Source organism: Hemitrygon akajei, chromosome 7 (assembly GCF_048418815.1).
Source record: "Hemitrygon akajei chromosome 7, sHemAka1.3, whole genome shotgun sequence".
NCBI lineage: Eukaryota > Metazoa > Chordata > Chondrichthyes > Myliobatiformes > Dasyatidae > Hemitrygon > Hemitrygon akajei.
The window spans coordinates 45,555,287-45,579,131 of NC_133130.1; the positions used below are offsets into that span (position 1 = coordinate 45,555,287).

The 23,845-nt window shown below is 41.3% G+C and overlaps 1 protein-coding gene across 5 annotated transcripts in view; it reads right to left on the reverse strand.

Annotated features, from left to right (window-relative positions):
* The window catches only part of ubr2 (ubiquitin protein ligase E3 component n-recognin 2), a 229,502-nt gene that overhangs the window by 87,483 nt on the left and 118,174 nt on the right, over positions 1-23,845 (reverse strand). For all 5 annotated transcript variants that reach the window (XM_073050723.1, XM_073050721.1, XM_073050719.1 and 2 more), the window contains 6 exons: positions 14,956-15,017; positions 10,777-10,887; positions 1,560-1,625; positions 816-938; positions 568-631; positions 131-255 (listed from right to left, as the gene is read on the reverse strand). In XM_073050723.1, the coding sequence (XP_072906824.1) occupies positions 131-255; positions 568-631; positions 816-938; positions 1,560-1,625; positions 10,777-10,887; positions 14,956-15,017 (551 nt within the window). The remainder of the gene's footprint in view (positions 1-130; positions 256-567; positions 632-815; positions 939-1,559; positions 1,626-10,776; positions 10,888-14,955; positions 15,018-23,845) is intronic.

The window sequence follows — 23,845 nt, forward strand, 5'->3', positions numbered from 1 at the left end:
AACAGCTAAAAGGATGGACAGCTCCATCTCTGTATTCCACTTCCACATTAACCTACAATGAAAATACAACTGCAGTATCTTGCTATATTCATGGGCCATATGTTAACTTCTGTATCCATAGTGCACTCACATCTTCAGGCAGAGCTTTGACTAGCTCACTATGTGACATTGGTCTTATACATAGTTGATGTATAATTTCACGTTTGATTTCATCGTCAGGTGACACTTGGCCAACTCCTGCAGTATATCGCTCTCCTGCGTCCAAAAAACATGCACATTAAAATGGCAAAATACCAAATAAGAAACAGATAGAATTTAAAACAATACTCCACATAATCTTACAATTTCAAGCTAAATACTATTATTCTCCAAAAGAGAAAGCATGCAGGCATTCTGTTCTGATTCTACAATTGCTATTTTATCTAACAGTATATACACAGGTAGAGTGAATGGTCTTTTCCATATTATTCCTCCTGCCACTGACATTGTAACATTAATTCATAAATGATAAATTGATAGACTATCTGGAGAAGTAATTCAAAAACTTAACAATTAACAATGGCTTACCAACTACCATCATGATCAGGTGAAGCATTTCCTCTATTAGAATGTTGTTTTGCTGCAAGATATCCTGAAAAAGTAACATTAATACAGGAACAATAAACAGCCTCATTTATAAATTTACATAATTAAATTTAATATAAAATCTGAAAGGGAAATTGCATTTTTACAGTTTGCACCATATGAACAATTTCACAACAAAATTGGAAATAATATAGACAATTCTTTCCAAAAACATGCATTTCCTACTTCACCTTGTTGGTGTGTTCAGAGCTAAATCTTTTTCCATAGTCAGGATTACTAAATATGTGGAAGAGCTCAAATCGACAAAGCATAATCATTAGAAAATGATTGGGATCCATCATGGATGCTCCTGCCTGCAAAATACAAGATGATTAAACAGTTGTATAACATTATTTCTGCTCTCAGGCAACAGTTATTCATGAAAAGTAATAATGACATGTATAAATATGATCAGTACCACTGAAAAAATGTGAAATCATGCTGCATTAGTATTGTCAATTTAGCTGTTGCTAGCCTCTTGCAACAGCACAGTTGCAGCAAGTTTTGGCTAAATTTTTCAAAGGGGAATTAACAGGTGGAGGGAGAGAACAACTGCTGGTTGGTGTGTCCAGGACTTGGAACATAACAAGGTTTCTCAAGAGTGAAATTAGGAAGCCCTTCAGCAGGAAAAGAAAATGATAGAAACGTGAATTGCTGTTCTAAAAATCAACATACATTTTAAATGTGAGACAATTTTTGTTTTTATTCATCAATGGTTCTTCAGATTTCTGAAAAATTATCATCAGATATGTGAAAGACAATTCAGACATGACCTTGAAAAGTAGCAGTAAGGCACAAACAGCCAATTAGAACTCTTCTGCAGTTTATAAATTTAAAATTATATTCTATTTCAAGCTACAAGAAACAGAAAACTTCACAATTTTGTGATACCTTTCTACGATGTATGTAGACATTCAGGCAAAATGGACACTTACCTGGAGCATTATTAAATCTTTATCATACATTTCAACTCTGCATTTTACATTGTGATAATAGTAGATCTGAGGAATAAAGAAAATTAAATATTGTGAAATTCACTAAACTTTGAGAACAACCACCATATATTTATATCTACATCAAAATTAAACTTATCAGGAAAAAATATATTTTGCTTCATACAATAAAATATTGATAATTCTCCTTAAGGAATATTGCCAACTTTTTCTATTACATACTTCTTATATTGTCATGTCCATATTATAGTTCAATTACCAGTTAATATCACCACATTGTAATAGCACTATCCAATTAGACACATTACAGAAAATGAAAATGAGAAAACCTAAAGAAAGAATAAGATACAATGAGAAGACTACAAGGTTCAGTGGAGTAAGATTACTGCAGTGCAAGGAACACTAATGGCTGAAGTAGCAAGTCTAAGCAAGTATTTAATCTTTAAAGTTCAAAGTAGATTTCTAATCAAAGTACATACAGTATATGTCATCATATACAAGCCTGAGATTGATTTTTTTGTGGACGTTCCGTGGAAATACAAGAAACACAACAGATCAGTGAAAGACCACACCCTACAGGGTGGACAGACAACTAATGCGCAAAAGACAATAAAAATAAATAAATAAGCTACTAATGCCAAGACATGAGATGAAGAGTCCTTGACAGTGAGACCATTGGTTGTGGGAACAGTTCAGTGATGGGCTAAGTGAAGTTGAGTAAAGTTACCCCTCTGGTTCAAGAGACTGATGATCAAGGGGTAATAACCATTCCGGAACCCAGTGTTGTGAGTCCTGAGGCTCCAGTACCTTGTTCCTGATGGCAGTAGTGAGAAGTCAGCACTCCATGTAGATGTGCTCAGTGATGGGGAGGAGTTCACCATTGATGGACTGGGCTGTATCTACTAACTTTTGTCAGTTTTTCTGCTTAAGGGCACAGGTGTTTCCGTACCAGGCTGTGATGCAACCAGTGAATACACTCTTCATTACACATTGATAGAAGTTTGTCAAAATTTTAGACGACATGCTGAATCTTCAAAAACTTCTAAGAAAGAAGAGACACTGCTATGCTTTCTTTGTAATGGTACTTAGGTGCTAAACAGATCCTCTAAAATGACTACACTTAAGAATTTAAAGTTGCTGATCCTCTTCACCTCCGATCTCCCAAGACTGGCTCACGGATCTCCACTTTACTCCTCCTGAAGTCAATAATCACCTCCTTGATCTTGCTGATATTGAGTGAGAGGTTGTTGCTGTGGCACCACCTAGCCAGATGTTTGATTTCCCTCCTATATGCTGATTCATCATCATCTTTGATTCCATCAATGATAGTGGTGTCATCAGCAAACTTAAATAGAACACCAGAGCTGTGCTTAGTCTCACAGTCATAAATATAAAGCGAATAGAGGATGAGGGCGAAGATTACAGCCCTGTGGTGCACCTGTCCTGATGGTGATTGTGGAGGAAATGTTGTTGCCAATCCAAAATGACTTGGGTCTGCAAATGAGGAAATCGAGGATTCAATTCCACAAGGAGGTATTCAAGCCAAGTTCTAGAAGCTTATTGATTAGTTTTGAGGGGATAATTGTATTGAATGTAGTAATATAGAACAGACGGATGCATACATCTTCACTGTCCAGATGTTAAAGGACTGAGTGAAGAGCCAATGAAATGGCATCTGCTGTTTACCCTTTGTGGTGGTAGGCAAACTAGAGCGAATCCAAGTTGCTTCTCAGGCAGGACTTAGTATGCTTCATCTCCAACCTCCTACAGCACTTCATCATAGTGGATGTACAGTGCCTATAAAAGGTATTCACCCTTGCTCACCCCCCACGCCCCAGAAGTCTTAATGTTTTATTGTTTTACAACAATGAATCACACTGGATTTCATATGGCTTTTTGACACTGAGCAGCAAAAAAAAGACTCATGTCAAAGTCAAAACAGATCTCTACAAAGTGAGCTAAATTAATTACAAATATAATACACAAAATAATTGATTTTTTGGTATTCACCTCTTTTAATATGACACATCAAATCATCACTGGTGCAGCCAACTGGTTTTAGAAGTCACATAATTAGTTAAAAAGAGATCTGTTTTTGGAGAACTGTGTGCAGTCAAGGTGTTTCAATGGATTTTAGTAAAAATACACCTGTATTTGGAGGGTCCAATTGCTGGTGAGACAGTATCCTGGCAAAAAGTACACCATAAAGACAAAAGAACACTCCAAACAACTCCATGAAAAGGTTGCTGAAAAGCTCAAGTCAGGACATAGATACAAGAAAATTTCCAAGTCACTGAACATCCCTTGGAGGATAGTTAAGTCAATCATCAAGAAATGGAAAGAATATGGCACAGCTATAAATCTCCCTAGATCAGGCTACCCTCAAAAACTGAGTGACTGTGCAAGAAGGGGACTAGCGAACTACGTTCCCTCTAAGCTGTGCATGCGCGCGCACACACATTTTCCAACCAGTGCACAAAGGAAATGAATGTGCGCACAAAAGGTTAGTTACCTAAAATAATGTAATAATTAATAATTATACTTATTGAAATGCCAAAGACAGGACAGAGAAATATACCTAAGTGACTTAAATATGTATGTTATTTTGTTGTCATTCTTTGCAGTTTTATGTCAAATATTTTGTAAACCTACATAAACTGTGCCATGTGTGCATTCAGTGTGCACATACTTTTGTCACACGAAAAAAATATGCACAACATAAGATTTTTGCGCACACTGACTACAGTACTAAGAATTAGAGGGAACATTGCTAGTGAGGGAGGACATCAAGATTCCTATGACAGCTCTGGAGCAGTTACAAGCTTCAGTTGTTGAGATGGGAAAGAATGCGCAGGTAACTGATGCCCAGGTGCTTCACCAGTCGCAGCTTTATGGCAGACAGGCAAAGAGAAAGCCACTGTTGAAAAAAACTGACAAGAAATCTCAGCGAGAGTTTGTCAGAAGGCATATGGGAGACTCTGAAGTCAGCTGGAAGAAGGTTCTATGGCTTGATGAAACCCAAATTGAGCTTTTTGGCCATTAGACTAAACACTATGTTTGGCGTAAGGCAAACAACACATCAAAAATACACCATCCCAACCAAGAAGCATGGTGGTGGCTTCATCATGCTATGGGGATGCTTTACTGCAGCAGGCCCTGGAAGGCTGGTGAAGGTAGAGAGTAAAACAAATGCAGCAAAATACAGGGAAAACCTGATGCTGTCTGCAAGAGAAATACAACTTGGGGGAAGATTTGTTTTTCAGCAAGACAATGACAAAGCCGAAGCTACACAGGAATAGCTTAAAAACAACAATGTTCATGTTCTGGAGTGGCCAAGTCAGAGTCCCGACCTCAATCCAATTGAGGATTTGTGGCTGGACTTGAAAAGGGCTATTCACTCACAATCACCATGCAATCCGACAGAGCTTGAGCAGTTTTGTAAAGAAGAATGGAGAAAAATTTCAGTGTCCAGACATGGATACCTGATAAGAGACCTAGACACACACCGACTCAAGGCTGTAATTGCTGCCAAAAATGCATCTACTAAATACTGACTTGAAGGGGGTGAGCAATTATGCAATCAATTATTTTATGTTTAATATTTGTAATAAATTAGACCAATTTGTAGAAATTTGGTTTCATCTTGATACTAAAGATGTTGATCAGTGTCAAAAAGCCAAATTAAACCCACTGTAATTCAATGTTGTAAAACAATAAAACATGAAAGCTTCTGGGTTGGGCAGGTGGGGGGAAGAGAGAATAATTTTTCAGGTTACCTCATTCTTCTTAGGCACTGGTACACAGACAGACCCTGCCTAACATTGAGGATGTGTCCCTTGGACATGAAGCACTCTGTAAATCAGTGGTATGCGGGGTCATTATAACATTATGTAAATAGACGTGTGCCTGATAAAAAAAATCAAACCAAAGACATAGGATACTATGTTATGTAAACACAGTAATTTGTGGAGTAACAAACACGCAAATAGGCCTAACCTGTACATCAGTGGAGCAGCACTACTGGAGGGAAGCAAGTCCTGGTTACATCATAGAGGAGGGATCAGGCTGTGAGTCCTCCAGTATGCTTCTTCTTCAAGTAGGCATCGAGATTTGAGTGCGTTTTCTTAGTTTCCTCTCATGAAACAGTTCTCAGTAGCAGGAAATCATGTCAAGAACACCTCTCTTTGCCTTATTGCTTTGCTCCCAGTCAAGGTCATGATTGATGAATATAGTAAATTTCAAAGAGGTGCCAACATCAAACTGACGCTCATCAGCTTTCAAAAGCTGTATCGCTTGCAGTTTCACATCCATGCTAATGTTTTCCCCAGACATCATAGTTATACTACCCACACTGGAAGTTGCAGGCCGTTTTAAAGATATTATGGGTGAAAAAAATTCAATGAATTGGCGAGGGAGCAAGAACATTTACACAAGCCAGGGAAGCAGAGCATGAACTAAAACGTGATTAGCTGTGAGTGGCTTGGAGCGTATGTAAAGCACTCTCATTGGCTGATTGAATGTTTACTGTAATGGTGGCTGCTCTTGCATGTTGCTTAAGTTTTAAGTGTTGTTTAGAATGAATTTTTGCCATTTTCAAAAATTTCAATGAAGAATTGAATAAACAAGTTGTAACGAATCAGTGCCACGTGGGGTAGCATTATGTGAAGTCTGAGTGTATTTGAAACTTGCTTGAAGCAGGTGGGTACCTGTTGGGGTTAATTCGAGACTGCCATTACAGGTCAGGAGTGGCTCACGTAACACACATAATGTTAGGAGGCTGGGATGCGAGGGAGGGGGGAGCGAAACTGGGGACCCCGCTACACCGATACTATTAGTGTCACGCGATTCAGTAAACAAAAGAAACAGGTAACTCGTGAGCATATGGCTGCGGGCCAATAAGATGGACACAAGTGCCCGATATTACCTAATATGTAGCGGGGGGTGTGCTAGGGGGAAAAGGGGTATAAATAAGAGCAGATTGTAAGGGGAAAACAGAACGCCTTCTCCAGCGACTCCGTGGATTCGCTGTGCCAGTTACGAATTCTGCAATAAAGCCACGTTTTGTAATATTCCGGTGTAAGTTGTCTCTCTTCCTAAACGAACACAGGGCAGAATTTCAAGCCCAACATTTGGTGACCCCGACGTGGGGAGGGAGAGACAACACAGGCTGGCGGGTCCGACGGCAGACAACTTGCGGCCGCAAGCTCGACTAAGGTCAGGAAGTGCCTGTTATATCTAAGACTTCCACTAGATAGTTAAATCACTGAGTTAGATCTTGTCTGCTGACGGATCCTCACCAACCCCAAATTACCCTGGGAGAGATCATTCCCGGTGCAGAATCGTGACTGGTAAGTACTAACTCTTATCTGTTTTTAGGAAGATTCTCCGCCCGTGGAAAAGTCTTCTGAGTGAGGGTACCCGCCGCCCACGATGGGCATAAAAGTCTCAGGAGTGAGGAGAAAAGTGTTGCGGACACCGTAGTACACAGGGATAATGACGGCGCCTACCTTAGACTGGTTGTTAAGAGGAGAAATCTCCCACGCGAAGGTCAGGTTTTGAAAGGCGACCGTCCCACATTTGATCCTCTCTGTGTACTAGGGAGCCATGGAGCACTTCAATTTCGAGTTACCAAAACTCAGACATTTGTGTGTTGAGTAACAGAGTATATGAGAGTTTTTAGAAATATGGTAAAATTGATAACTGTGCGAGTTCAATAATCTAACAGTGAGCAGCCGCAGGGGTCGGACACCATCAAGGTAGGAGTGGAAGTGTTCCTCCGAGGCCCAGGGAAGCTCACCTGGAACGGAAAACGGTGGCATGGTCCATACCCTGTCGCCGAGGTCTCCAACAGGGCATTAAAAGGTAAGAAGGGAGGGGGACAATAACTGGCATCATTTTCTACTGGCTAAATAAGATCTCTGGCAAGTGGGGAGCGTTTCTGGGACAGTCGGCTCTAGGACTGTCTATTTAAATTGCTATCTTTATCACGTGTGGTTGTTGTTGCATACCCTGTATTAGGACCCTAGTCATCCGGACTATAGATCGAGCCTTGACTGGAAAGAATGGACCTCCACCGGCGTACCAGGCACCCTTGTTCCCGGTGGAAGGGGAGGACACGGCCCTCCCGGAAAGCGGACGCGCTATGGGAGGACATGGACTGAAATGGACCATGGCAAGGGGGGGATTGTGAATCTGTTCTTGAATAAGTTTTCTGAAATGTTGCATGCTACTTGTAAAAATTGCGGATGTTTAGGGAACCCCTACCCATATTTTGTGACCCTAGGTCGGACAAATCAGGATAAGCAAATAGGGAGGACACGCCAAAGAGTGCCGGGGGACGCTCACCTCTCTGCCTGATCCCGGCAGCCGCGGAAAAGATTGTAAGGGATGTGGGGATGTGGCCTCTGGGAGGCCAAGGGAGGGAGTGTTGGGGTTAATTCGAGACTGCCATTACAGGTCAGGAGTGGCTCACGTAACACACATAATGTTAGGAGGCTGGGATGCGAGGGAGGGGGGAGCGAAACTGGGGACCCCGCTACACCGATACTATTAGTGTCACGCGATTCAGTAAACAAAAGAAACAGGTAACTCGTGAGCATATGGCTGCGGGCCAATAAGATGGACACAAGTGCCCGATATTACCTAATATGTAGCGGGGGGTGTGCTAGGGGGAAAAGGGGTATAAATAAGAGCAGATTGTAAGGGGAAAACAGAACGCCTTCTCCAGCGACTCCGTGGATTCGCTGTGCCAGTTACGAATTCTGCAATAAAGCCACGTTTTGTAATACTCCGGTGTAAGTTGTCTCTCTTCCTAAACGAACACAGGGCAGAATTTCAAGCCCAACATACCTCAGACTGTTGAAGCAAGAGGTTAACGATATTGGTGAATACTCCAACCAGTTGATCAGCACAGGTCTTTAATACTCAGTTAGGTACTCTCTCTGTGCCAGAACCTTTCTGTGGATTCACCCTCCTGAAGGATTCTCTCACTTCAGCCTCAGAGGCTGAAATCACAGGGTCATCGAGAGCTATGGGAATTTGTGAAGGTGCCTCCATGTTTTGAGCTCACCTGGGAGCAAAACCTTGTTGTCACCCATGTCACTTGGTTACTCTTTGTAGGAGGTGATAGGATTCAAGCCCCTCCACAGCTGTTGAGCATCCTTCAGTAAGTCAAGTTTTGTCCAGAAATGCCACATCGCATGAGAAAGGGTCACATGTGAGGTGACTTTCCGGAGATTGTACGCAGGTCTCTTATATTTTACTTGGTTGCTAGACCTGAATGCCACTGATCTAGCCCTCAGCAAATTGCAGATCTCCTAGTTCACCCAGAGCTTCTAGTTGAGGAAGACACTGAATGATTTTGTGGAGACACTTGTCTATGACTGGTTTTATGAAGTCCAAGACAACTGCGTTCTGTTTGTTCAGATCCTCTCATGAGTCCTTGAACATGGACCAATCCACTGATTCGAAGCAATCTAGTAGCTGCTCCTCTGTCTCCCATGATGACTTCTTTGTTGTCCTGACTTCCAGACCCTTGCTCTTCAGTCTCTCACTAAATGTAGTTAGGTAGGAGGACAGCAAATGATCAGATTTTGCAAAATACAATCTAGGGATTGAACAGTAAGCATTCCTTATGGAAATACAGCAATGGTTGAGTGTGTTGGGACCCTTGGTGCTGCAGTTGATACGCAAATAATAATTGTGCAGAGATTTATTCAAACCAGCCATATTGTAAGTCCCCAAAAATGAGTTGAAAGGTGTCGATATTTATGAGAGTAATGTGGTAAATCTATTCTACTACGACTTGAAAGTTGCCTTTCTGAAGGACCAATATAGGAAACTGGTCCAAAGTATAGTACTGTGCAAAAGTCTTATGCACATATATACAGTAAGACTTCTGGAATTCCAGCTTAAGACTTTTGCACAGTACTGTAATGACAATACACAGTATGAACAGTATTGAGAGCAAGTTTGTAAATCTGGCGGGAGCAAAGGATGTTTAAAACGATGAGGTTGGAGCACCAAGGGATGAGTGCGGGACAGGTGGCAAAGAAGGAGTGCCAGGGGTGGGGGTGGCGCATGCGTGCAGACACACCCAGCCCTGATACACTAGGCAAGGTTATTTGATTCCAAACAATTGGTTTATTGAGCATTACAGAATGTCTTTCTGGTGCTTCCCGCTTAGTCCCTGCTCCCTTCCCCTTTTCCCAACCATGACTTCTCTCTCCCTGTCCCCTTTCGACTCTCAGGTCACAATAGAGACCCATATCAGAATCAGGTTTATCATCCCTTACATTTATCATGAAAATTGTTTTTTTTTGCAGCAGCTATAAAATGCAATGAACAATATTACTACAGTACTGTGCCCTTGCGATTCAGGGCAATTTTGCTTGATGACAGGAAGCAGAGCATGGTAATTTTACAACTGGAAGTCTGTGACTAATAGGACCCTTGCTGCTTGTTATATACAACAATGATCTGCAAGTGTATGTAGGAGGGATAATTAGCAAGTTCATCAACAATGTGAAAATTGGAAATGTTGTTGATATTGAGCAGAGCAGGCCTTGTACTAAGGAAAAGAATATCTGTGTTCAAGTCAAAAATCTCTAAAGGGAGCACCAGGATTAATTACATCAGGCCATTGAACACAAGAACAGGGAGGCGATGGTACAATTACAGAAAACATCAGGCTACAGCTAGAGTACCAAATGCACTGCAGGGTGGCAGTTAATAGGAAGTATATGATTGCACAGGGGAGATTGTAGAGGGGAAGCACCAGAACACTGCCTGGACTGGAACGTTTCAGCCATGTGGAAAGAAATTGGAAAGGCTGGGTTTGTCTTTGCAATGGTCACACAGCCAAATGTGAAGGAATGGTTAACAAATACAACACTTCAGATTATACAAATTTCTTTCCTCCTAAAGAAAAAGTAGTGGTTTATTAAACATCTTAGAAAAGTTGGTTCTTGTGCAAGCCCTGGAAAGAATCTGAAACATTAAACAAAACTTCATCCACAATGGCAAGTCTAAAATGACATTCATACTTGCAAGCCAAGTATAAATGCATCTGAGCAAGTAACTAAGATACTGGTTTTGGCTTAATTATGAACAAGAGATTCATAAGTTTTTGCAATAGTTTTTTTTTGTTAAATATTATATATGTTGTTAACTAAAATAATATTGTAGTACTAATATTTACCTGATTGACTAAGGAAAATCCATTTCTCCTCCACATTCCAGCATGAACTTGCGCACAAAGCACCATACAGTGAAGTGGATGTTCTATCAATATTGGTGGGCTCAACTCACTCTGTGGACAATTCATTGAAAAAAAATATAGATCAGCGCTGAAGTGTACATAACTGATGGTTGTAAAGAGTGCCTTTATAACTGTTTGCTGATTAAAATGAACTACAACAAATAGAATAACCATAGACATCAGCAGAAAAAGTTGAGTAAGAGGGGGCAGGGGTAGGAGAGAAAAAGAATTCGTTTTTAGTTTCAAGCAAGCATCAGATCTATGTATCTGTGAACGAAGGAAAAGCATGCAAAATGAACTAAAAATCTCAGCTAGAAGGCAGTAAAGTTACATGGAAGTCCAAGCAATTCTCTGCAGCTAAAAGCATCTGTTATCATCTGTGTAATAGGATTAAGGGCATCTCTTCTACTTAAGAGAAGAATTTGAAGTAGATGGGAGGGTAATTGTCTTCATTGACAGGTGGTAAAAATACACAAACAGAATCTGTAATGAAGCTTCTCCAAGAGACTTTGTGCAGGTAGTACTGAAGTCAAAATGCAGAATGTCACAGATAATAACAATAGGAGTCTAATGTTTTCAAGTTCATTGGCAATATCAGGCTGAGTGGAAAACCAAGCTGCAAGATGTCAGAAATAAAGTGAAAAGGAACACTGCTGGTTTTAGAAAGTGAGTAATCAATTGAAGAGAACAAAATGCATATTATTGAAAAATGTGACCTCAAATTTGATAGTAAAATGAGTATGTGAATGCTATTTAAATAATGAGAACTGACAAGGACTGATATTCAGTGGGTCTTGCATTCTTATATACAAATAATAGATACAGTGGATTCTGGTTAATTGGGGCATCTGCTTATTTGGGACAACTCTTAAAGAACAAAAACGAACTGAGAAAATAGCTGAGATTCCCTTCATGTATTTGGATGCTTTGCTGCTTAAATGGGACAGGAGACCATTGAGAAACAGTTTCTAACTAGTGTCAAACCACAAACGAGAAAAGCTGCAGATGCTGGAAATCTGAGAAACACACACAAGATGCTGGAGAAACTCAGCAGGCCAGGCAGCATCTATGGAAAAAAGTACAGCTGATGTTTTGGGTCGAAACTTTTCGGCAGGACTGGAGAAAAAAAGCTGAGGGGTAGACTTTCTCTTCTATTTCACGCACATCTGCTCTTACCTTATCCTCCCACCACCCTATTAGGGATAGGATTCCTCTTGGCCTCACCAACCCCACCCTACCAACCTCTGTGCCCAGCATATTTCTCTGACCCTTTTGCCACCTCCAATGGAATCCTCCACCAAGCCACCCCCCCACACACTTTCTGCTTTTTCAGGGATCACTCCTATGCACTCCCTTGTCCATTCATCCCCTTCCCACTGATCTCCATCCTGGCACTTAGCCTTGCAAACAGGACAAGTGCTACACCTGCTCCCTCACTACCATCCACAGCCCTAAACTGTCACTTCACCTGTGAGACTGTTGGAGTCATTTATTGTGTTCAGTGCACCCGGTGGGAACTCCGGTACATTAGTGAGACCCAATGTAGAGTGGGAGGCTGCTTCACTGAGCATCTACGCTCCATCTGCCAGAATAAGTGGCCACCCATTTTAATTCCACTTCCCATTCCAACATGTCCATTGATGGCTTCCTCCGTTGTTGTGATGAGGCCACACTTGGGTTGGAGGAACAACCCCTTTATTCCATTTGGATAGCCTCCAACTTAATGGCATGAACATCGATTTCTCAAACCTCTGGTAATGTCACCTGCGCTCCGTCCGCCACAACAGACAGGATCTCCTGGTTGCCACTCACTTCAACTCTCCTTCACATTCCCATTCGGATACGTCCATACATGGCCTCCTCCACTGCCATGATGAGGCCAAACTTCGGTTGGAGGAACAACATCTCATATACTGTCTGGGTAGTCTCCAGCCCCTTGGTATGATCATCGAATTCTCCAACTTCTGGTAATTCCCTCCCTCCCCCTTCCCCCATCCTACCTTCACTCTGTCTCCTCTTCTAGCTGCCTATCACCTCTCATGACTCTGCCTTCTTCTACTACCTATAGTGCTTTCCTCTTAGATTCCTTCTTCACCTCTCTGGCCTATCCCCCTCCCCCACCCCTTGATCTATCCTCTGATTGGTTTTCCACCCTCCCCCTACCTTCTTTATAGGGCCCCTGCCCCCTCCTTCTTTAGTCCTGACAAAGGGTCTCGACCCGAAACACTGACTGCTTCTTTCAACGGATGCTGCCTGACCTGCTGAGTTCATCCAGCTTTTTTGTACATCAATCATATAATACTCCTGCAAAAAGAAATTCAAAAATTCAAGGTGTTGTGAACTTTTGGAATTCACAGTTGACAGTCACGAAGTATAGATAAGAATCATATCAGCAGACTTTTGGACACTGAGCACATCCTGAAATACAAGGATGGAATGATGTTGAGAAACAGTTGATGCAAAATTTAGTAAAGATCTTATTAGAAGGTAAGGTGACTAACTCTTCTTGCGATTTCTCTACTTGGAAGAAGTTTATTTTGTTTCTGAATTAACTACTGAACTTCTACACAATTCACTGGCAAGTTGAATTTGCAAGTTGTTAATGAATGCAGGCAGTTTCACAATTCAATATCCGGTTTGGGGAAAAAACCTCTTAATCTCAACAACAGCAGTAACATAACATTACAAATGGCCTGGCACACTTGCATATTGAACTGGAGGCCAAGAACGGAAAAGGTTTGATGTCCTGGTCTTGACAACCTTTCAAAAAAAGTAAACAAAAATATTCAGTAGGTGAGACAGCCTCTATAGAAAGAGAAGAAGAATTAATATTTATGAATTGTGACCTTTTAAGAGCACTTAAGGTCAATTGCCAAAAAACAGTCCTGATCAACAAACTTGTTTGCAGTATTGGGTTAATCCCACAGATTCACCCCCCTCTGGCTGTAGAAATCCCTCCTCTTCTGGGTTCTAAAAGGATGTCCCCCTTCATTCGGAGGAGAATGTAACAATCCCAGCTACTTGTCCATCCTGGGATGATCAGTCCCAGTGAAGAGCAATCAGTGTGCGAGGAAATATGTCCAACTGTACCTCTGACTCAGGAATTCTTCCTCCCAAAAAACATCCTTTTTGAGTGGAATTCTGATAGTTCAGCAGGAAGTAGTTTTGAACGTGGAAAGGCTAAAATGGGCAATGCTAGAGCAGTAACTTGCTATGGACACTGCAAGAAAGGACAAGAGGGCAGAGAAAGGGATTCAAGTGCATTAAGGATTTTGAAAGAAAGAGAAAACAAAATACTGCTTGGGATTAGGAAAGCTAGCCAAAGAAATAACACACAGGCAAAACTAGTGCAAAAGATCAAAATCGGAATTAATTGTGATGGGAGGGTTTGCCGAAAACGAATAGTTTGGGATCAGACTGGAAGGTTATTAAAAGCCTCTTCTGGCAAGTGTCACCCCAAAATAATGAACTTCTCTTTCAACAGATGATGCCTGGCCTGCTAAGTATTATCAATATTTTCTGTTTTAACTCTCCCAATGAATTTTATGCACAATATTTAGCAGAAATAACTACCCATTACCTACTCAGTTTCAAACCTCTCTCTCTCGCTCTCTCTCTCTGGTGACATGGCAAAATATACAGAGGGTTTGCTTAAGAATCGAAATTTAATCAAACTCCACACACTTATTTTTAATGTTGAAGAATCTGAAATTATTACATTAAGTATCCATTTCATTTTAACCCAAGTGAAATGTTATACTTGAAATAATTTCACATCCAAACATTATACTCTTGCACTGAAATACACACAACACAGAACATCAGTCCCAGAATGCTTAACCTCTGGGTGCTGATTAAGTACTTCAAGTCAAGTCAAATTTTATTGTCATTTCGACCATAACTGCTGGTACAGTGCATAGTAAAAATGAGACAACGTTTTTCAGGACCATGGTGTTACATGACACAGTACAAAAAACTAGACTGAACTACGTAATTAAAAAAAAGAAAAAAAAACAACAGAGAAAGCTACACTAGACTACAAACCTACACTGGACTGGTCTCTAACCGGGAATTTAAAATATGTTTAATGTTAGAAAATATTAAAATAATTGTACTCACCAGAGGCAACAATTCTGGAAACCTGTATGCTACTTCTGTTTTGCTTAAGAGCACGTGCAAACCTAAAATGAAAAATTGAAACAACCTTGAAGCATTGTATTCTTAAAAATGACATGTTCTCTTTGCTTAGAATGAAATCCAGTCTTTCTAAATTCACTAAGTGATTTTAAAACCTTATCCCAATTTTCTTAATCATATTAATTTGCCACACAAATTCCCTCTCACAAATATTTCAAATACAGCAATGGTCAAGTATGATTCCACCACAAAACAACAAATCTGAAGCCTTTTTCTACCAGTCAGTTTTCTTTTTCCCACCTGAAGCTGCTCACCCTTTCCACTGCTGATTCCTTTGCAAAGTCCACAATCAATTCCTTGGTCTTACTGACATTGATTCTAAGGCTGTTTTTGCAACACCACTCAAGCAGCTGATCTATCTCACTCCTGCATGCTTCCTCATCAACATTTGACATTCTGCCTTCAACAGATGTCATCAGTGAACTTATAGATGTTGTTTGAGCTGTGCCTGGCCACACACTCATGTGTAAAAAAAAGAGAAGCATGATAAGCATGCATCCTTGAGGTATGCCTGTGTTGATTGTCCATGATAAGATGTTATTTTCAAACCGCACTGACTGTGGTTTCCCAGTGAGGAAGTCAAGAATCCAGTTGTAGAGAGAGCGGTAGAGAGGCCCAGGTTTTGAAGCTTTTTGATTACTGAGGGAAAGATGGTATTGAACATTAAGCTGCAGTCCATAAAAAACAGCCTAGCAAAGGTAATGCCGTGTCCAGGTGGTTCAAGGCAGAGTGGAAAGCCAATGAGATTACATCTGCTGTTGACCTATTGTGGTGGTTGGCAAACTGCAGCAGATCCTGGCCCTTGTTTAAATAGGAGTTAATTCTAGCCATGACCAAACTCTCAAAGCACTTCATCACAGTAGATGAGAGTACAACTGGGTGATTGTTGTAAGACAGCTCATCCTGACCAAACAAGATTAAAAAAAAACATTGTAAATGACTGCTAGCAAGGATGGCCTTGCTGAATGGAAAAAATATTGTTTGGTTGGAAAAAATAAACACCATCTCCCTGACTAACCATGTTAATCTGTACTTGTTAACAACAAACCATTATATCCAGTCTATTAATGACCTCAGCTCTGGTGATAGCCCCTTCAAGGCCAGAATTCTCCCCACAATCCAGACAATCTACTTCAATCTCTTTCCCCAAACCATCAAGGAATGCCCTAATTTACTCATCAATTAATTCTATTATCACTCCACAGAATTTACCCCTGCCTATCTCAAATCTTTTATGTTTAGTCTTTTCCCAGTTTCTTCTGCAAATCTGAACACGCTTTCTACCACTGAGCTGTCATTTTCCTACCTGAACAGTTTTTATTAGGTCTTAGACTTCCATCCTTTTCAAATCCATGCACCATGTTCACCCAGTTTGTCCTTCAAGAGACAAAGACCTCACACCCTCTCTTCAAACTAAATTAAGCAGCTTCTACTTTGACTCATTTTCTACAATTAAATCTTGCTTTTCTGGAGAACACCTTTGGAGCAAAGATAGACCATAGATCATAAGATATTAAGAGCAGAATTAAGACCACTTGGCCCACTGAATCAGTTCTACCATTCCATCATGGCTGATTTATTATTCTACCCAACCCCATTTTTCTGGAATCTTGGAGTGCAAGTCCACAGCTCCAGCACTTATGAGGAACGAGGAATGACTGTACAGGCGCGTGGAAGTCAGCAAATTAGACTGGCGCGATGAGTATACAAGGTGATCATTTTTTCTTTGGCGGCAGTATGTGTGTGAGGCTGGTGTTCTGTACTGGGTGTCAGATGTGGAATCTCCAGGAGACTCCCAGCCTCCCAGATGGCCACATCTGCATTAGGTGCGTCAAGCCTCAGCTCCTTAGGGACTGGGTTAGGGAACTGGAAATGCAGCTAGATGACCTTTGTCTGGTCAGGGAGAATCAGGAGGTGACAGAGAAGAGCTACAGGCAGGTACCAACAACATTGGTAGGAAATGGGAGGAGTTCCTAAAAAACAGACTACAGGGAGCTAGGGAGGAAATTGAGAAGCAGGACCTCATATGTAGTAATCTCGGGATTGCTGCCTGTGCCACACAACAGTGAGTACAGGAATACAGTGAGGTGGAGGATAATTGTGGGGCCGAGGGATTGGAGCAGGGGATAGGGATTCAAATTTCTGGATCACGGGGACCTCTTTTGGAGCAGGCGTGGCCTGTACAAAAAGGACAGCTTGCACTTGAATCTGAGAGGGACCAATATCCTGGCAGGGAGTTATGCTAAGGCTATTAGGGAGAGTTTAAACTAGAATTGCTGGGGGGATGGGGGTGGGAACTGAACTGAAGAGATGTAGGAAGGGGCTGTTGGCTCACAAATAGAGAAAGCTTGAAGACAGTGCAACAGGGAGGATAAGCAGGTGATAGAGAAGTGATACGCTCCGTCAGATGGTTTGAGATGTGTCTTTTAATGCAAGAAGCATCATGAACAAAGCAGATGAGCTTAGAGCATGGATCAGTACTTGGAGCTATGATGTTGTAGCCATTACAGAGAGTTCAATGGCTTAGAGGCAGGAACAGTTAATTAGAGTGCCAGGCCTCCAATGTTTCAGTAAAGACACGGAGGGAAGCAAAAGAGGCAGGACGTGGCACTGCTGATCAGAGATAGTGTCATGGATGCAGAAAAGGAGAAAGTCATGGAGGGATTGTCTACGGAGTCTCTGTGGGTGGAAGTTAGAAACAGGAAGGGGTCAATAACTGTACTGGGTGTTTTTTATAGACCACCCAATAGTTACAGGGACATCGAGGAGCAGATAGGGAACTAGATTCTGGAAAGGTGTAATAATAGGGTGCTGTGGTCGGAAATTATAATTTAGAAACATAAAAAACCAACAGCACAATACAGGCCCTTCGGGCCACAAACCTGTGCTAAACATGTCCCTACCTAGGCTTTACCCATAGCCCTCTATTTTTCTAAGCTCCATGAAGCCATCCAGGAGTCTCTTAAAAGAACCTACTTTTTCCGCCTCCACCACCCCATTCTGTGCACTCACCACTCTGTGTAAAAAACTTACCCGACATCTCCTCTGTACCTACTTCCAAGCACCTTAAAACTATGCCCTCTCGTGCTAGCCATTTCAGCCCTGAGGAAAAGCCTCTGACTATCCACATGATCAATGCCTCTCATTATCTTGTACACCTTGATCAGGTCACCTCTCATCCTCCGTTGCTCCAAGGAGAAAAGGCTGAATTCACTCAACCTATTTTCATAAGGCATGCTCCCCATCCAGGTAACATCCTTGTAAATCTCCTCTGCACCCTTTCTATGGTTAATGCCAGAGGCTGTTCAACTTGAAGACCTGCTGCAGATATGTGTACGGCCTGGCGCAAGACTTACAGCATCTACACTGGATTTTCAAGGGCCAGCAAGAGTTCACAGGACACCACTGGAACCTCAATGCTTTCCCAAATATCGACTGGCATCTCTCAAGAGCGAGGGGTTTAGATCAGGTGGAGTTTATGAGGTGTGTTCAGGAAGGTTTCCTGATACAATATGTAGATAAGCCTACAAGAAGAGAGGCTGTACTTGATCTGGTATTGGGAAATGAACCTGGCCAGCTGTCAGGTCTCTCAATGGGAGAGCATTTTGGAGATAGTGATCACAATTCCATCTCCTTTACGATAACACTGAAGAGGGATAGGAACAGACAAGTTAGGAAAGCGTTTAATTGGTGTCAGGGGAAATATGAAGCTATCAGGCAGGAACATGGAAGCATAAATTGGGAACAGATGTTCTCAGGGAAATTTACGGCAGAAATGTGGCAAATGTTTAGGGGAAATTTGTGTGGCATTTGCATAGGTACATTTCAATGAGACAGGGAAAAGATGATAGGGTACAGGAACCGTGGTGCACAAAGGCTGCTGAAAATCTAGTCAAGAAGAAAAGCTTATGAAAGGTTCAAAAAGCTAGTTAATGATAGAGATCTATTAGATTATAAGGCTAGCAGAAAGGAGCTTACGAATGAAATTAGGGGACCCAGAAGGGGCAATGAGAAGGCCTTGACAAGCAGGAATAAGGAAAACCCCATGTCATTCTACGAGTATGTGAAAAGCAAGAGGATAAGACATAAGAGAATAGGACCAATGAAGTGTGACAGTGCAAAAGTGTGTATGGAACCAGACAAGGTAGCAGAGATTCCTAATGAATACTTTGCTTCAGTATTCACTACTGAAAACCGAATTGGCGATTGTAGGGATGACTTGCAGTGTATTGAAAAGCTTGAGCATATTGACATTAAGAAAGAGGATGTGCTGGAGCTTTTGGAAAGCATCAAATTGGATAAGTCTCCGGGACCAGGTGAGATATACCCCAAATTACTGAGGCGAGGGAGGAGATTGCTGAGCTTCTGGCAATGATCTTTGCATCATCAGTGGGGATGGGAGAAGTTCCAGAGGATTGGAGGGTTGAAGATGTTGTTCCCTTATTCAAGAAAGGGAGTAGAGATAGCCCAGGAAGTTATCAACCTATGAGGCTTACTTCAGTGGTTGGTAAGTTGATGGAAAAGATCCTGAGAGGCAGAAGTTATGAACACTTGGAGAGGCATAATATGATTAGGAGTAGTCAGCATGGCTATGGCAAAGGCAGATTGTGCCTTATGAGCCTGATTGACTATTTTGAGGATGTGACTAAACACATTGATGAAGGTAGAGCAGTAGATGCAAGTGTACATGGATTTCAGCAAGGCATTTGATAAGGTACCTTGTGGAAGGCCTATTGAGAAAGTAAGGATGTATGGATTCCAAGGGGACCTTGCTTTGTGGATCAAGAATTGGCTTGCTCACAGAAGGCAAAGAGTGGTTGTAGACGGGTCATATACTGCATGGAGGTCAGTGACCAGTGGTGTGCCTAGGGGATCTGTTCTGCGATCCCATCGCTTTGTAATTTTTACAAATGACCTGGATGAGGAAATGGAGGGATGAGTCAGTAAATCTGTTGATGACACAAAGGTTAGGGGTGTTGTGGATAGTGTGGAGGGCTGTCAGAGGTTACAGTGGGACATTGATAGGATGCAACTGGGCTGAGAATTGGCAGATGGAGTTCAACCCAGATAAGTGTGAGGTGGTTCATTTTGGTTGGTCAAATGTGATGGCAGAATATAGTATTAGTGGTAGGACTCTTGGTAATGGGGAGGATCAGAGGGATCTTGGGGACCAAGTCCATAGGACACTCAAAGCTGCTGGCGCAGGTTGAATCTGTGATTAAGGCGGCAACAGCCGAGAGGTAATGTTGCAGCTACATAGTACCCTGGTCAGACCACAGTTGGAGTACCGCGCTCAGTTCTGGTCACCTCACTACAGGAAGGATGTAGAAACTAGAGAAAGGGTGCAGAGGAGAGTTAGAAAGATGTTGCCTGGTTTAGGGAGCATACCTTACGAGAATAGGTTGAGTGAACTCGGTCTTTTCTCCTTGGAGCATTGGAGTATGAGATGTGACCTGATAGAGGTGGATAAGATAATAAGAGGCATTGATTGTGTGGATAGTCAGAGGATCTTTCCCCGGCTGAAATGGCTAACACAAGAGGGCACAGTCTTAATGTGCTTGGAAGTAGGTACAGAGGAGATGTCAGTGATGTGTGCATCAAATGGTGGTGGAGGCAAATACAATTGGGTCTTTTAAGAGGCTCCTGGATAGGTACATGGAGCTTAGAAAAATAGTGGGCTATGTAATTTCTAAAGTAAGTATATAGTCGGCATAGAATTGTGGGCCAAAGGTCCTGCAGGTTTTCTATGTTTCTATGTTAGCTCCCTCAAAATGACACCACCATTAGAAAGGATTATAAAGAATGTGTAGGGATGCTTGGCTTCCATCATTTGGGATATTCAGAATAAAAGTTGACACGTCATCTTGCAGCTGTATTCAGCTTTGGTTAGGCCGCATTTGGAGTATTATATGCCGTTCTGTCACAATACTACAGGAAGTTTGTGGAAGCTTTGGAAAGTATGCTGAAGAGATTGCCTGTATTAGACCACAATATCATAGGAAAAAGGAGCAGAATTAGGCCCACTGAGTCTGCTCTACCATTTTATTATGTTTGATCCATTTCCCTCTCAAGTTCATTCTCTGCCTTCTCCTTGTAACCTTACATATCCTGTCTAATCAAGAACCTAGAACTTAGAAAAACTTAGGAGTGGTACTATCGATCCTCTGGTTAAATTTGAAGAAACTTCGAGGCCATTTATTCAACATTTTCATAAGATGTAAACTGACCTTTTCCGAATCCTTCTCAATAGTTTGTTCGTGTATAGAGGAGCAGAGTTAATGACAAATAATGATTGTAACTGATTAAACATGGCAGCCTAGCTTTTGTTTTGTTTTCTTTTAGTTTAGGGGAATTTTTTTTTGTATAAAATTTTGTGAATCTATTTCATGTTCAGTTATTAAGAGATTGGGAGGCTTAGATTACATGTGTTACTCGAAGTCTGCGCCTGTATCCATTAACCGTTATCTTTGATATTTGATAATATTTGATATCTTTGTATCATTATCAATTATGTTTATCATTATGTTTATCAATTCAAAACTTAAAAAAGATTGAGAAAGAAATAAAGAAAATAGTCTTTGCCTTCATTCTTTCTACCAAAGTGCATGACCATACACTAAACTATATTTTATTTGCTACTTTTTTGCCTATTCTCTCAATCCGTCCTTCTGCAGAATCTCTGCTTCCTCAACACTAACTGCCCCTCCATCTATTTTTATATTATCTGCAAACTTGCCCACAAAGCTATCAATTCCATCAACCAAATCACTGATGTACTGTATAATGTGAAAAGAAACAGTCCCAATACTAATCCCTGCAGAACATCACTAGTAACTGGCAGTACCATGATTATCTTTCAGCCACGACTCATTGATGCCCAGAATGTCATACCTACCAATTCCTAACTGCACTACAGGATCATCTACCTTATTCTGTATAGTGCATGCATTCAAACATAACACCTTCAGTTCTTTAATCATCACCTTTTTCAATTTTGTTCCATGTTACACTTGAACACATTCTACACATGCAATCTTGCCCTATTATCTGTCTGTCCTTCTTCAGTATCACTACACAATGCATCAACTTGTATATGGAAAAAAATGTGTAAGTAATGGAATAGTTTGAATAATTTGCCAGTCCAACATCACCAAAGTCAAGGGGAGCCAGACTATTTGGGTTTTATTCTAACTTGTTTCTTCTCTCTTCCAGTTCTGGGGAGGTCTTTGGCATGACACATGAACAATAGTTTTTTCTATTGATGCTGCTTTGCCTGCCTGGTGGTTACAGCATCTTAGGTTTTCATCATATCATCCCTGATGTTATAAGGTACCAGAGATCACTGGTTATGGATAACTCTTGGCATTGGAAGACTCAGAAAGTGCAGAGGTTCCACGTCTACTCTAAATGTACTGAAATCAAAAAATGTTGCACGAATTTTGAATGTTTTCTCCGAATGTCAGATGCTGAGGAAAACTTGATAGACGTATATAAAATGATAAGAGGAATGGACAGAGACAACAGTAAGAGTCTTTTTGCTTGGGTGCAAATGTCATTAGAGCACATAGGTTTAAGGCTAGGGGGGAATGTTCAAAGGAGATGAGTAAGGTAAGTTTTTGTTTAAACACAAATCGGTAGATGCCTGTTTAAATCCAGATCAAGAAGGATCAAGGATCAACTGAGGAATTTGTTGTGGTATTAACAAAAAAAATCCAACAATTATAATGAAAAATTATATAAAATGTTATCAGTACATATATGGAATAAAATGTGCATTAACAGTGCAGTAACTGAGGTAACAGATAGACGGGGGTGGATGAGGGCAAACTAGAACGGTTGATCAGATTCACAAGAGAAAATCTGCAGATGCTGGAAATCAAAGTAATACACACAAAATGCTGAAGGAGCTCAGCAGGGCAGGTAAGCATCTATGGAAAAGTGTAAAGGTCGATGTTTCAGGCCAAGATCCTTCATCAGGACACCTGATCAGGACATCCTGATGAACGGTCTCAGCCCAAAATGTCGGCTGCTTACCCTTTTCTATAGATGCTGCCTGGCCTGCTGAGTTCCTTTAGCATTTTGTGTGCATTGGCTGATCAGATTAACTGCTTGAGTGAAGAAACTTTTGAAATGGCATGAAGTTTTGTTTTAGTAGCCCTATAGCACTTACCAGAAGAAAACTTTTGGAAAAGGCAGTTTGCTGGATGAGTGGAGCCTAAAATGATTTTTTCCTGCCTGCTTCTTTGTCCTAGACATATACAAGTCATGCAGTGACAGTAGATGACAGATAATGACTTTTTCTACTGTGCTGACAGTTCACTGTACCTTTTGTTTATTGTGAGAGGATGTTGCACAAAACCAGATAATAATGGCTGATATGTGGATGCTCACTATGATGCCAGTGTAGAATTGCCCAGTATGTTCTGGGGAAGATGGAATTTTACCGGCTGCACAAATACACCCTCTGTTGAGCCTGTGTAGTAACGAAGCAGACAGGGTTCTCCTCTGTGAGGTCCTGGAAATAATGATGGCCAAGAACATGAATGTTGAAATAGTGCTAACTGGAGAGTTGCTGATGACGAGGTGGAGAGGAGACACATTTCCCCTGAATTTGACTTCCATCTCCATAACATCTGTTCCTCACAGATAAACAACATAGGTGTACCTCAAGGGTGTGTGCTGAGCTCACTGATCCACTCTCATGACTGTGTTGCTAGGCACAGCTCAAATGCCATTTATAAATTCACTGATGACATATCTGTTGTTGGCAGAATCTCAGATAGTGACTGAGGCATACAGGAGTGAGATAGAT